Source organism: Nomascus leucogenys, chromosome 10, assembly GCF_006542625.1.
Source record: "Nomascus leucogenys isolate Asia chromosome 10, Asia_NLE_v1, whole genome shotgun sequence".
In the NCBI taxonomy this organism is placed as follows: domain Eukaryota; kingdom Metazoa; phylum Chordata; class Mammalia; order Primates; family Hylobatidae; genus Nomascus; species Nomascus leucogenys.
This window is the reverse complement of record NC_044390.1, coordinates 73,746,631-73,760,392: the sequence shown is the minus strand read 5'-3', so window position 1 is coordinate 73,760,392 and position 13,762 is coordinate 73,746,631. Positions and strand designations below refer to the sequence as shown.

Here is a 13,762-nt window from a genome sequence, read left to right as displayed (position 1 = left end):
CTGAGGCTCAGAGAGGTTACCTAAGTTGCTGAGTTCATATATCCAGCCCATGGCAAAACCAATTCTCAGAAAGCCTGCTGGATTCCAGAGCCCGGACTGTTAACGATTCTATCCGTGATTATAGACTGTAACATGCTACACAAATGGAAGGTGCTGTTCTTTTAACAGCAAGGTTTTTATGTTGAACCTATTCTACGTGAAATCATGTCTGTAAGTAAATAGAAATGAAGTCCTTGATGATGTGTGTAAGATGTCAAATTTCCCAAAGTAACTGGCAGGTGGGAAGATACTGGCCTAGTGGTGGTGCCAGGTTGAACTTAGAAGCTCTGAGAATGATTTGAGATGAAAGGCACACATTGCATGAAGGCACCCACTCAGGGAGGAGTGCCCATGGGCATCCTCAGCAGCCTGCTGCTAGAGTCACATCTCGAGGCCAGTGGCACCCAGTTGCCCACTGACACCCACGACAGTGTACTCCAAAGAATGGCAGTGTGAGCTGCTGTCTCCCACCAGGATGAGGGAATGACTGGACCTCCTGAACTTTATGCAGTAGAGGAGGTGAACTAGAATGTACAACTCTCAGGTCTTCTAGCTCTGGAGTTGAGGAGGCATGATAGTCGTGAAGCTGTAATTGACTATCTCTTCTTCTTGTTTTTTTTTTTTTTTTTTTTTTTTTTTTTTCATTAGGGAGAGGGTGGCAGTGGGAGGAATGCCCAATAACATACATAGCATTTTAGCAACAGTAAATGACTTGTTATTTTCTCCCTATATGAAAGTGTTAAAACAGTCTTTTTTTTTTTTTTTTTTTTTGACAGATTCTTGCACCGTCACCCGGGCTGGAGTGCAATGGCTCAAGCCATCCAGGCAGCCTGGCTTTGGAATCACAGTAATCCGTGTTCAAATCCTGGTTTGACACTAGGGGTTTGGCCTGGACATATTGTTAACTAGGCTGTCTGAATCTCAGTTTCCCCATCTGTAAACTGGGGATAATAATACCATAGAGTCAATATGTGAGTTAAATAAAGTAACATGCATAAGTATTCAGCACAGTGCCTGGAAAAAATTACAAGTTTGATTAATCTGCTACTCAATTTCCAAAAGGGACTCACTTGTATAAAAAAGAAACTAATAATTGTGAAAAAACTCACTAAGTCAGCCTGCTGTCAATTACAGAAATGATTCTGATGGAGTCTCTTCCTTGCCTCCCATCCTCCCTTGGGGTCCCCCTCCCTCTCTTTCTCCCTTCCTTCTCAAAATGCTCTGTTTATCATCAGCTATCGATATACAACATGCAGCCTTGGTGTTTTCATTTCTTTTTTTTTAAATCTCTCTCAATACCAAGAAAAACTTTGAACAGAACACGGGATCCATGGGGCATCCTTGTGTAGGTCCTCCGTGGCTTGGATCCCTGTGGACTGCTCAGCTCGGCAGGCTTTCCCAGCGGCGCTCAAGGCTCAGCCGGCCTCTGTGCGAGGCTGCCCAGTACAAGCGGGGCGAAGTCTGGACTGACGGCGCTCCCACTCCCAGCGCCTCCTCAGCTGTGCCCTGTGAGGCAGCCGAGGCGAGAATGCCCCGCAGCCTGGGCACCCAGAGGAAACCTCAACGTAGCAGAGAAATAATTTATTCTTGTCATCACACCAAAGTTTTCAAACTTTAAAACGCATTCTTGATTAGAAGAAAAGCTGTGTTTTTTCTAAAAGCCTGGCATTTCTGAAAAGGTCCCCTACCCAAACCACAGAAACCTCAAAAACTCTGCCCACTGAGTTGAAAATAAAAGACGGAGACCAAAGGCTTTCTCACAACAACCGCTCGACGCTTTAGAAATCTTCTCTCCAATGCTTAAAAGTTTTAATGTTTTAACTGAGGGCCTCAAGCCCTCTGGAATTTTTCTTCCTTGTAAACTCCCAGAGCTTTCTGAGCCAGACTTATTTATTTTCTGTGATGTCCAATAATGCTTGGTGTAGAAATTATTTTGCTTTTGAAAAAGGAGTCATTGAGTAAAAGAAATAAAAGTAAAAGAAATTTTAGCCTGGTTAGTAGCCATTTAAGGAGGAAGAAAAATTTGTTGATTTTCTTTTTGGGGAGGCAAATAACTTTATAAAGGCACCCTACTTCTGCCCTCACCCTAGACTTATTATCAGCAGTGGAAGTGAACACCATGAAGAAAACTTGGCAAAATGTTTAGAATAATCCATCAGTTCCGCCATGAATAGGTTTGAGTTTATGCCATGGACCCAATTCTGCCAATTTTGGAACTTTATAAAATCCTAATAACTTCAATAGAAACTTGACTTATTCATGAGCATTTAGATTCAGTACACACATTACAAATATGTTCTATGTATGGACACCCCAAATTTGGACTAATCACGTTCAGAAAAAGATAACGTAGAACTCAAAAAAGTCTCTCATGCTCACTTTTAAAAATCATAAATCCTATAATCACAACATTCCAAGAAACACTTCCTTCTTCAAAAGTGTAATGTAACTTGCGATGATTTGATGGCCAAGATTCAAAACAAAGGCACTGACATTATTTTATTCACAAAATGCATTTGTGTCTCAAAAATTAGATGCTGGCTTGGAGGTGTAATTGTCAATCACTAATCACTCGTTAGATTATCCAAATGTCCATTCAAAATCTAGTTCAAAGACTAGTTTGCTTGCATTGACTGATACTGTATTTTCTCCAACATGATGGATTCAGGACATCAGTGCTTATGAAGTGGTAAATTTCCATTCTGATTAAATAAATATCTGTTACATTCAGCAGTCTCACTTAGGTTGTGTCTAAACACTAGTCTTTAGCACAATTACTGGGTAGCTGGAAAACACACAGGACACAAAGTGCTAACTAACCTTCACTGGGTTGCAGCCTTTTCAAAGGCTTTCTCATTGTTCTTTTAAATTAAAACAAAACAACTACAAAAATACAAATCCAACGTGTCCATGTTCACCTCTCTACTAATAATTATTATCAGCACCACGCTCTTACCAACTGAGCTAACCGACCGCCTCTACTAATAATTATTGATTGCTCAGAGGCACAATGATGCTTTTATGTTTTATGGAAGAATAACCAACCAGAAAAGTGGAAACTGTACACATCTTTTGAAGTATTCCTGCCTTGAGGGTGGGATATGACACACATAAACCCCGTAATCTCCCAGCACAGGTCAATCCAGCCCTAGTTGCCTCAATTTGGACCCAATACAACTGAAAGCAAAATGGCTGCATTTCATTCTTTTCTGCTTTTTATGATCCCTTTCCCTCTCGTAAACATTTCAAGAACTCAAAAACTGCAATGTTAGTAAACATCAAATTATAAAGACAAAAACAGAACAAATGGACGTTTTATCCTCACATTAAAAATATATATATAAATGCAAGAAAGGCAAAAGAACCAAACTCTCTTTGCATCCTGCTAAAACAAGTTGCACGGAATGGCTCACTTGAAACTGAGTTTTCTACTTCCTGAAAACCAAGTGTAAAAATGGTTCAATCCTTAAAACAGTGATGCCTTCAAATATAAGAGCGTTGGGTGGTCGAGGGGGCTGGGGTGGGGGAAAGGCAAGAGGAAGAGGCATGAAAAATGTGGGCCATCACATTCCAGAACTGGAAGGGCATCAGGAGTTGTGGAGGGGCCTCTATCAGGGTTGTGCAACATATGTCGTCTCTGAGTATGCCATAGATCTCTCTTCCAGGATTTAAATTCAAGCCCACAGGTGTTGCCTCTACAAAGACACATTTTCCACTTCCTTTAACAGACTGGAAAACACAAGGATGAAATAATGGCAAACAGGGGTACATAAAATGCCTTCTTCATGGGAAAGGTGGAGAAATAAAAATAAAATTAGTCTTTTGGTCTAAACCCTTCAGAAAAAAAATGACTTATCTCAACATTAAAACTGGGGTTGTATCTACATAGTACAAGCACATCTAGGTATTCTAAAACAGTCTACATTTTTTTTTTCAGTATTCTTATCCCCTTTCCCAACTAGACACCTAGAATAAAGTATAGGAAGGCCAGATAATTATTGTTAATAATAATAATAATAATAATATCTGCCACTTACCGAGCAACTTTTAGGAGTCAGGCATTAAATCAAATACCATGTACAATCTTACTGAATTTTCATAACCATCCTAGAAGGTAGTGAGCAGACATTTTCACAAAGAAGGAAACAGAGGCTTAGAGAAGTAAGATAATTGGCTCTGGGTCACACAGCAAGAATGTAACTGATATAGGATTTGAACCTTGTCTGATGGCAAAGCTCATGTTCTTTTCACTAAGTCACACTACATACCCCTGAAGCCATATTTTAACATATATCTGTGAATGACTTCTAGATGCAAGATATTGCTTAAGTTATCTAAAGTCTCCATATATTATCATATTACTTAATTGCTTTTGCCTCATTCTATTATTCCTCCTGCTGCATGAATGAAGACTTGACTTTCTCAGAGACAAAGCAAATATTAACCAAAGTTTGAGTGAATCCCAAAGAAGATGAAAGTACCTTTCACATGTGTAGTAAAGGTATGAATGATTTACTTATGTCCCTATTTTTGTCAACAATTATACATTTTGCCTTTACAGTTTAAAAGATTATTTTAGCCGGACGCGGTGGCTCTCGCCTGTAATCTCAGCACTTTGGGAAGCCGAGGCGGGTGGATCACGAGGTCAGGAGTTCGAGACCAGCCTGGCCAACATAGTGAAACCCCATCTCTACTAAAAATACAAAAAATTAGCCAGTGTGGTGGAGGGCACCTGTAATCTCAGCTACTCAGGAGGCTGAGGCAGGAGAATTGCTTGAACCTGGGAGGCAGAGGTTGCAGTGAGCCGAGATTGAGCCATTGCACTCCAGCCCGAGTGACAGTGCAAGAATCCGTCAAAAAAAAAAAAAAAAAGAAGAGTGTTCTAACACTTTCATATAGGGAGAAAATAGCAAGTCATTTACTTTTGCTAAAATGCTATGTATGTTATTGGGCATTCCTCCCACTGCCACCTTCTCCCTAATGCAAACAACAACAACAACAACAACAACAACAAGAGATAGTCAATACAGCTTCATGACTAAAAGTATGGATCTAAGAGCCAGCCAGGCTGGGCTGTGGGCCCTCCGCTCAAATCCTGGTTCTGCCACTTACCCATCTCTTGGATAAGCTTTCTTTTTTTAATTTTTCTTTTTTTGTTGTTCTTTTCCTTCCTTCCTTTCTTTTTTATTTTTTTCTTTGAGACAGAGTCTCACTCTCACCCTGGCTGAAGTGCAGTGGTGTGATCAGTGCTCACTACAGCCTTGAACTCCTGGGCTCAAGTGATCCTCCCATCTCAGCCTCCTGAGTAGGTGGGACTATAGGGATGCACCACCATGTCTGTCTAATTTTTTAAATTTCTTGTAGAGATAGAGTGTTGCTATGTTGCCCAGGCTGGTCTCCAACTCTTGCCCTCAAGTGATCCTCCTGCCTCACCTCCCAAAGTGCAGGGATGACAGGCATAAGCCACAGCGCCTGGCCATTATATCCTTTCTCTATCACAGTGTTTTTAAAACATTTGCTTTTTAAAATACAAATGAAAAGCTAGGTCTCCTACTTGCATTCTGCCTCAGGAAAATTAGGAACACACAATAAGAGTGATCTTGCTTCCCAAGCAATCGAGGTACAGCTTGCCAGCCCAGCTTCCTAGGGCTCAGAAACTTATTGAACATGTCAGCTTCCAGTTTCAATTTTTCCTTTAACTTGCTGGTTTCTCTATTTAAACTGTAAATAATAACAGTTTCTTCTTAATAATTACAGTTTCTTCTTAATAGGATTGTTGTGAGCATTACACAGATAATGTACTTAAAATGCTTAGCAAAGTAAAGACACAGTAAGTATCGAACGTATGTTAACTATTACCACTTTCATATTTCATATTCACTATAGCTCTATCAGTTGGTTGTATCAATCCCATAAGAAAATTGAGGCTCAGCAACATTAAGCTTCCAGATCAAGCATTCGCAGCTTTATGTGGCAGAGCCACCCTATGAAGGCAACAACCCCATCACCATGCTCTGTCTTTATTACTCCAGATAGGTTTTTTTCCTTCATAATGCTAATCACTTACTGAAATTATCTATTTTTGTGTTTACTTATTTGTGGGTCTAGAACTTATGCTCTAGAGAAGCAAAGATGACATTTTTGTTAAGCCCAGTATCTAGCAGAATGCTGGGCACATAGGAGACACATAGTCTTCTTGGATGAATGAATGAACATATGAATGAAGAAAGCCAAGATTTGTCTGTGCCCCAAATCTCTACTCAACCGCTGTGACACACTGCCTCCCATTGCTGCCACCATTTAAAATCCTCCTCAAAGGCAGAGTTACAGGATTCTTTCAGAGGGGTTTTCTCTGGAGCCCAGGGAAGACAACATTCTGTGATTCTCCACTCTCATCCACCTGTTTCCCTTCTCACCAAGTGGGATTCAAATCCACCTAAAGCCAGTGTCATAACTAAACCCTGACCTATCACGACAGCAGTGTCTAGGTGACGTGGCCTGGGTGGGGAGAGGGCATGAGTGTTCCCTAGTCTGCTCTCCAATCGAGCTCTGCCATGTACCAGTTGTGACCTCAGGCAGGTTCCAGACCCTCTTTCATCCTAAAAAGAGACTATGCAGAGTTGTGATAAGGCTTCAATGGCTAACGTGTGAAAAAGTGCCTGTTACAGAGCTGATACATGGTAGGTACTCAGCAAGAGAGAGCATCCTTTCCTCTAAGCTCCAAAATGACTCAATTTTTATGTTCCTTTTAGTGCTCACCACTCTTAGTGTGTCCATACCTTCTCTTATTAAATGCATTCTGAAGTCCTTGACAGTAGGGACTGTGACCTTGTTCATCTTCAGGGTCTGCCACCCAGCAGGTAGTCAGGAAGTGAGATTGAATGAAACCCAAAGTAGTCTATTTTCTTCTTTTTTTAAACTTCACTTTTACCTGATACCTCCAAATAAACTCTTCAAGTTCATTCTCTCTCCCCTAAACCTTAATAAAATTGCAAATATCTAAAATAGAGTGGAAGAGGTAAAAACAACATTCGGGGGTTTCTCCCACTATCTCCATCCTGTGGTGCCTTAGGGCCATCGGAGGGGCAGCTGAAGAGTTTCCCAAGTGACCTGCAGAACATGTAGGATGGGCTCTCAGGAACCTGTGGAGTACAGATCTGAGTGTCCGGCATCCCAACTTGTGATGTCACCACTTTATATCTTCTCAGCCTTTTTGGAAAAGACACTGATGCAAACAGACCAACTTGGCTTAGAAATCAGTCTTAAAATGTTGGAAATGAAAGAAAAACCCTATGTTTCACAATAATGCCACGCTCATGGAGTGCCTGGGAGGCTCAATGTCAGTAAAACTACTTTATAAACAAAGTACCCAGAAGATTTCACATAGATGTCAGAAGACAAACACGGACACAGGCATATAATTGAGAGGTAGAATTTTATTAGGTTGATGCAAAAGTAATTGCGGCTTTTGAAAAACCGCAATTACTTTTGCACCAACCCAATAGAGCATATCAATTTGTACACCCAATCCATTCTTTTGCACATGAGGCAATGGAATCTCAGGGAAAGGAGAAAGCCTCCTTTGCCCAGATTGTCATCAGGAGGGGTGCCTAGGCGTGAGAAGAGACTTCTTCCCAAAAGCTTGAGCAGTGGAGGGTGGAGTGATTTTCCTTTGATGGCTGCATTTTAGTACATTGGCCAATGTGTATTCCTCTCTAACATATGTGAGGGTCTGTGATGCCGGCTTCATCATCTAGAAGCATTTCAGTGTTCCCTAAATTGGCACTGGATACAGCCCCAGAAAGTCTAGTGTCTTTTAGTAAATCCTTTGGGGATGGAGGGAGTTGGCCAAACAATTAAGGAATGCACGGCAGGTGGCAATGAGAAAGGACATTCTGGGCCTTTTAAAAAGAGTTGTTCATAGTTATTGACTCTTAAAATCCCAAATGACTTGCAAAAAATAGTATATTATTAGTTCGAGGATAAATTAACTAATTGTGCAGTGGGTCATAGTTCAGATAGTGGTAACCAGCGCATATATTGCTTCCTGGATTCTACAGTAAAGCCAAAGGAATAGAGGGAAATGTCTACCTTGTCAGAGATCCCAGCCTGTGAGCTGTCTAACCCTTCATTTTACAGGCAATTAAAAATAATCTTGGAAAGGCTAGAAGATTAACCTAAAGTCACATTACAAGTGGCTGAGTTGGAATCACGACTCAGCGCCTTTCTCACTGTAAAAAGGGGAGAAAAATCAGAATCTCCTCTTTACCCATCCCCACTCCCATGATTTCTGGCCAGACACTCCCTTCTCTTCTCGTTCCGTTCCCGCCTTATTCTAACCCATCACCTTTTCAGATTGGGTTTGAGATAGGGGGTGAGAAACTCACCCTGGGCGACCCACGGGTCGTGGGGAAGAAAAGCCAGAACCTTTCACGTTGGTGAGCCTGTGGCTCTTGGGGAGGCGGGCATACTGCCCAGCTGGCGCCTAACCTCGGGACGGGTGAGGGGGGAGGCTGGAAGAGAACCCGGAGAGGAGGGGAGGGAGCAAGGGCTCCAAGGCGGGCTGAGAAAAGGTATAGCTGCTGGAGAGAAATTAGAGACCTCGGCGCCTCTGGGAAGCAGGATGGTCCAGCACTCACACAGCGGCGGGGAGGCCCCGTGCAAACTCCTCTCTCTTCCTCGCACTGGGCCCTTTGTTGTCGGCCTCTGCCTCTGGCTCCTGCTCCTGCCCTCCGGTCCCCCCGCCCCCCTGAAGTCACCCCAACTGCACTCATAATATTTTGCTTTGCGCCAGGTCTGTTTTCCACCACCAACTTCCAGCAGTCTCCATGGTGACGCGCTGGGGAGGGGGGCGGGCGCGGCTTTGGAAATCCCAGGCCCGAGGCGCCGGGCGGCCCCTGCAAACTTTTCCGAGTCTCTGGGACCTGCAGGCCGGCTAGGAAAGCGCTCTGTCCCAGGCTCCGCACAGAGTCGCGTGCTGAATCCGGGACTCCGAGGATCCAGCCTGCGTGCAGCGTCCGCGCCATCAAGGGCTTCAGCCTCGGGGACCCGGAACCCTGGTACCATGCGGCTCTCACTTGACCCTGCTGCCAAATCCAGACGCCGGCGCTTAGCAGGTGGCAGAGATGGGGGCGCACACGCCCCGTTAGCCCGCGCGCGCTCACACACGCACACACACACGCCCGGGGAGGGCGAGACTGTCTGGTTTGGGCGCGGGAGCAAGGCTCGGACCTCGGGCTCCTTGCTCTCCCAAGCCCGCAGACAGTGGCTCCTTCCCCAGGGCTGTGCCTGGGCAAGAATGGAGGAGGATCGGGCCCTGTTCCCTCCAGGACGCACTTTGCCTTGTGGGCACGGCGCCAACGCCACTAGACTTCCCTACCCCGGGCCCACAAAGGCATATAATTAATTTGGTGGTAGAATTTTAGACAGAATTTGTGCTGAGTTGGGGGCCTGTAGACTAGCGTGCCCTCCTACCGATGCGGCCCGGGGAACTCAAATCCGGCTCCAGGAGTACTTTGGCCGCCTCAGCTCTGGGTTCTGGAGATGGGAGCGGAAAGTGGATGGAGGCAGAAGTTTCCAGCTCCAGCTTGGCAGTGGCCCTCTCTAACGCGCCATCCCGTTTTAAAAGAAATGATCGTTCTATTGCGTAGGCGACCGACCCGGCCCACTTTGCACAAGTTCTCGGTGGCCTAAAATTCTACCCACTTTCCCCCATCGTTCTCGAATTTCCGGATAACTTGAGTAACTGAGCAACGATCACCCAGGCAGAGCAGCCCTGATTGGACCCGGCGGCCACAAACACGTAGCTGCCGGTGGCCCGCGTGGGGAGGGCAGGCCACGCGGGGCTCAGCACCCACTTTTGCGCGGCGTGGGGCTGTAGCGCGGGCCGAGCGGGACGCGCGCCGGCGCTTACTGCAAACCGCGCACCGGCCAGAAGGTGCGTCGACTGCCCCTGCGCGCGCCTGTCGCCTGTGCCTCCTGCCAGAGCACCGCGGCGCGCGGCAGGCTGGGACTTTGCCTCCGAGAGGGGCTTTGCTTTGTCGGGCTCGGCCGCGAGAGAGCCTAGGGCCTAGGAGGCGCGCGCCGGCTGCCCAGCTTCCCCCGACGGGGCCATTGTCTTAGCTTCACACTTGTTGAGTATTTTGGGGAAACCCGAGGAATATATTACTGGCTCGGTGTGCGGAACAAAGGGGCGCGTTTCCGCAGGTCACGCTGAAGTGGCCCCAAAGCAGGCCACTAGAGCCCTGGCCCCTGCAAAACTGTTCTCCCGGGCCCGAGGCACTTCGCGGGGATTTTCCTTTTAAGAGTAAGGGACGGTGGCCCCCGCTCGCCGGCCTCTCTTATCCTGGACGTCTTCTACTTCGCCCCAGCACTTGCTGTGAGTCGGTTGTTCCAGTCCTTTCGGAATGAAATAATAACAGCAATATTCCTGGTTCTGATCGCGCGCGATCTTATACAAAAGGAGCAGAATCGAACTGCTCCGTGGAGCGCGCGTCTCTGCAAGCCGAGGAGAAAAGACCTTTACATAACAAGGGAAACTCAGAAGAAAGGCTAATTGGATTAAATTCTCTGGAAGGGAGGTGAGGGAAGGCTTCTGGACTGGACCACGCCGAGCCGCACTTCCCTTGTCATCGGTTTTGCAAGTCCGAGTGAAATGTCACCTGGTGCGTCGCGTGTCATTTCTTCACACTGTCGTGTACCAAAACTTTTGATTTTGCGTTCAGGGTGGTGACCTAGGGATGTCTCGAATATACAAAAGGGGGAGAGGTGGATGGGGAAAGGATTTCTATTTCAGAACCTCTTTGGAGTGTTTGCAGTTGAGGTGAAGAGGACCCGGTGCCCCCACGACCACCAGTTGCATCGAGAACAGAAAACACCACGTATCCACAGCCCCACAGTCCTCCCCAGAATTACCGAGGGGCCCTGGCCCTGTGGAGGAGGCAGCTAAAAGCCCCAGCAGGGCCACTGCAGGTTTGGGATGTAGGGAGACCACCCTATGTCCCTGTGTGGGCCGCTCGAAAATACTTGGCCACAAACTCTGCAGACATGCGTTTAATTTTGTTAAGGATATTCATTTTTAATGTTAGGGTTCTGAGGAGGTGGTGAGGGCGCAGCGCTTGAGATGAAAAAATGGTGGAAAAGGCGCTTTTCTCTCTCTGGGCTCCCGCTTTACCGCCAGCAGAGACCTCAGCGGGGCCCGCCGTGTCCGGAGGGGCACGCAGGGCAGGCGACGCTTCTCCTTGCCTTCGTTTGTCATCGAGTATAGGAAGGAGAACTTCGGGGCATAGCCTTTCCCCACTCCCTGGGGGCTCACACCCACCCAAGGGAGTGCAATAAGGGAGGGCTTTGACTCTAGGAATCAGAGATGGACAACTACCCTAAAACACCGAATATCCCCCCTTGGCAAGAGCAGCCCGGTGTCCGGGCCACCAGGGTTGCAGCGGAGACCTGGAGAGGCCTTAAATATTTCTGCAGGGACCGAGGAAAGACCTTCTGGGGCAATGCCCCGATGACCCCAGCCCCCACCCCACTTCCATATCCAGCCTGCCTAGGGGTGGAGTTGCGGAGACATTCGTGCGGCATTTGTTTATTTGCTCAAGGAAAGGACGTGCATGCTTACGGGACGGCCGGGGCTGGAAGGCACTTGTTGCTCCGCGCTGCAATGCCCAGCAGCGTTATGCTTGCAGGCATTCTCTCAAACCCCGCCACGGCCCAGGCTGAGTCTACTGCCCTATTTCTGCCTCTCCCCGACCTCATCACCCCAAGAAATCCTGAGGCTGCAGCGGGGCCAAAATGAGAATAGCCGGGTTGCAAGAATGAGCCTAGGGGAGGAGGTGAACTGTAAGAGAACTTCCACCTGCAAGGGACTTAGGGAGCGTTAACAGATCTAGAAGTGTGACGGCTCTTCAAAGGTGCTAGGAGTGGGAGGTGGCGAAAACTACTGGAGGAAGAACCGAGATACCGGGCGTTTTCGTTGTGAAAGATTCTTTGGCCTCCTTTTTTCGTTGTTAAGGACCGCCGCGCCCCCAAAACCTGACGCCCAGCAGTTCTTGAACTGCAGAGCAGTTTGCAGACCCCAATGCCGAGTTTAGCGGGCCACTCTGCGTCCTGCCCTCCCTCCAGCAAGGTCACAGCTCCCTAGTGGAGCCCGGCGTCGGGTGCCCCTTCCTGGCAGAAAAGCTAAAAGCCCGTCCCCACAGCCCAGGACTCCCACCTCCCGTTTCTGCGGATTCCCCAGGACCACCGGGTTCGCCGCCGCCACTCCCTCCAGCTGCGCGTCTCTACAAGCCGGAGCCTCGGTCCCCACCTCCCAGGCGCAGTGCGAAGCCGTCACCCTCCCCCGCCTCGGGGCATTCCGCTCGGCTTCCCGGCCCTGGCCGCCAGACCCCGAGAGCACCGCTATTCCGAGGCCCCCATACCCTAGGAGGACCTGGGTCCGGGAGGGGCCGGTCGGCTGGCAAAGTTTCTGCAAGTGGCACCTCGAGCTCGCCGCGAGCCAGCGCATCTTTACGTAACTTTGTGTCCAGGGCAAGCGAAAGCGCGCTCCTTCGCGCGCGCGCACGCACACACACACACGTACACAATCACACGCTTATACACATACTTCCACGCATCCACTTACACACATCGCCTCGAATTGAAAACTTCTGCAAGCTCTGCGTTATTCCTTGGGGTTCCACTGTCAAGTTGACCCGTCTGAACTTTTCCCAACTTCTTTCTAAAGTTCTCCCTCTCCCTTCTCCTTCCCTCCCAATGTATCCCCCCACCCCCCACCAGTAGGACTAACCTGTGGAATCCATGTCGGGTTCCTCCAGTAACCCACAATGCATGCTCTTCCCATGGACAGCACAGGCGCCCCCCAAAAGTCCTGATGTTTGGGGATCCCCTGTGCTAGAGATGCCCAGGGAGGAAGGGAGTGAGGGAGGAAGAAGGGGAGAGAGAGAGACGCAGAAAGTGAGGGGGCACAAGGATAAAGGAGGACAGGAAAAGAAAAGAAAAAGAAGAGGAAAGAAAAGAGAAAGAAGAAAAGAGGAGAGAGAGGGAGAGAAGGGAGCGAGCTCGGAGAAGGGGGAGAGAGAAAAAGCGAGCGAGCGAGGGGACACTCAGTAATCCAGCCGGGCAAAGCCAAACCCGTCAAAATGTTTGCGGATGTTTCATGGGAAAAAGCATCATTTTATAGGAGCCCCGATGGGAGCAATGTCATTGATAGGCCAGCCGGCCTGATGAATGGCCGCTCGTCAGATGGGGCCGTGGCGAGGCGCACTGTGAAGCCCATTGTGGGCCTGTTTTGAATAAGAAAAGCCGCCTCCGAAAAGGGGGGCTCAGAGCGACGCAATCCCAGCCCTCCGACTTCCCCCTTCTATTATAGCATTAGCAACGTTTTTCTTATTTAAAGTTCCAGAGGCCTTCTCCAGCCTTCGCCCGGCACTCATTATAGGCGAAATCAAAATTGGCTTAGATGTGGCCCCCTCCCCCTCCCGGCCCTTCCCCGCCATCGGGCCCCGCGCCGCGCGGGCAGGCCGGGAGGGGGGGCGCGGAGGGGGAGCCGCGGGGAACTCCTGGAGCCTGGGGAGTGGCCTGCGCTACCACGAGTGGGGCCCCACTCCCTTCCTTCTCTTGCGCCCCCACCCACCCCCCATTTTGGTCCTGGGTTAGATTTCGGGTGGTGGCCCTGGGAATGCGGGAGGGGGTATGTCTTGACCCCTTACACGCGGATCCGCAG

The 13,762-nt window shown here is 48.2% G+C and overlaps 1 protein-coding gene across 3 annotated transcripts in view; it reads right to left on the bottom strand.

Annotated features, from left to right (window-relative positions):
* Positions 1-13,327, bottom strand: part of RFX4 (regulatory factor X4) — a 177,117-nt gene extending 163,790 nt beyond the window's left edge. For all 3 annotated transcript variants that reach the window (XM_003269965.3, XM_030821303.1, XM_030821304.1), the window contains exon 1: positions 12,827-13,327. In XM_003269965.3, coding sequence (XP_003270013.1) covers positions 12,827-12,869 — 43 coding nt within the window. In that variant the 5' untranslated portion in view covers positions 12,870-13,327. The remainder of the gene's footprint in view (positions 1-12,826) is intronic.
* Positions 13,328-13,762: the final 435 nt, after the last annotated feature.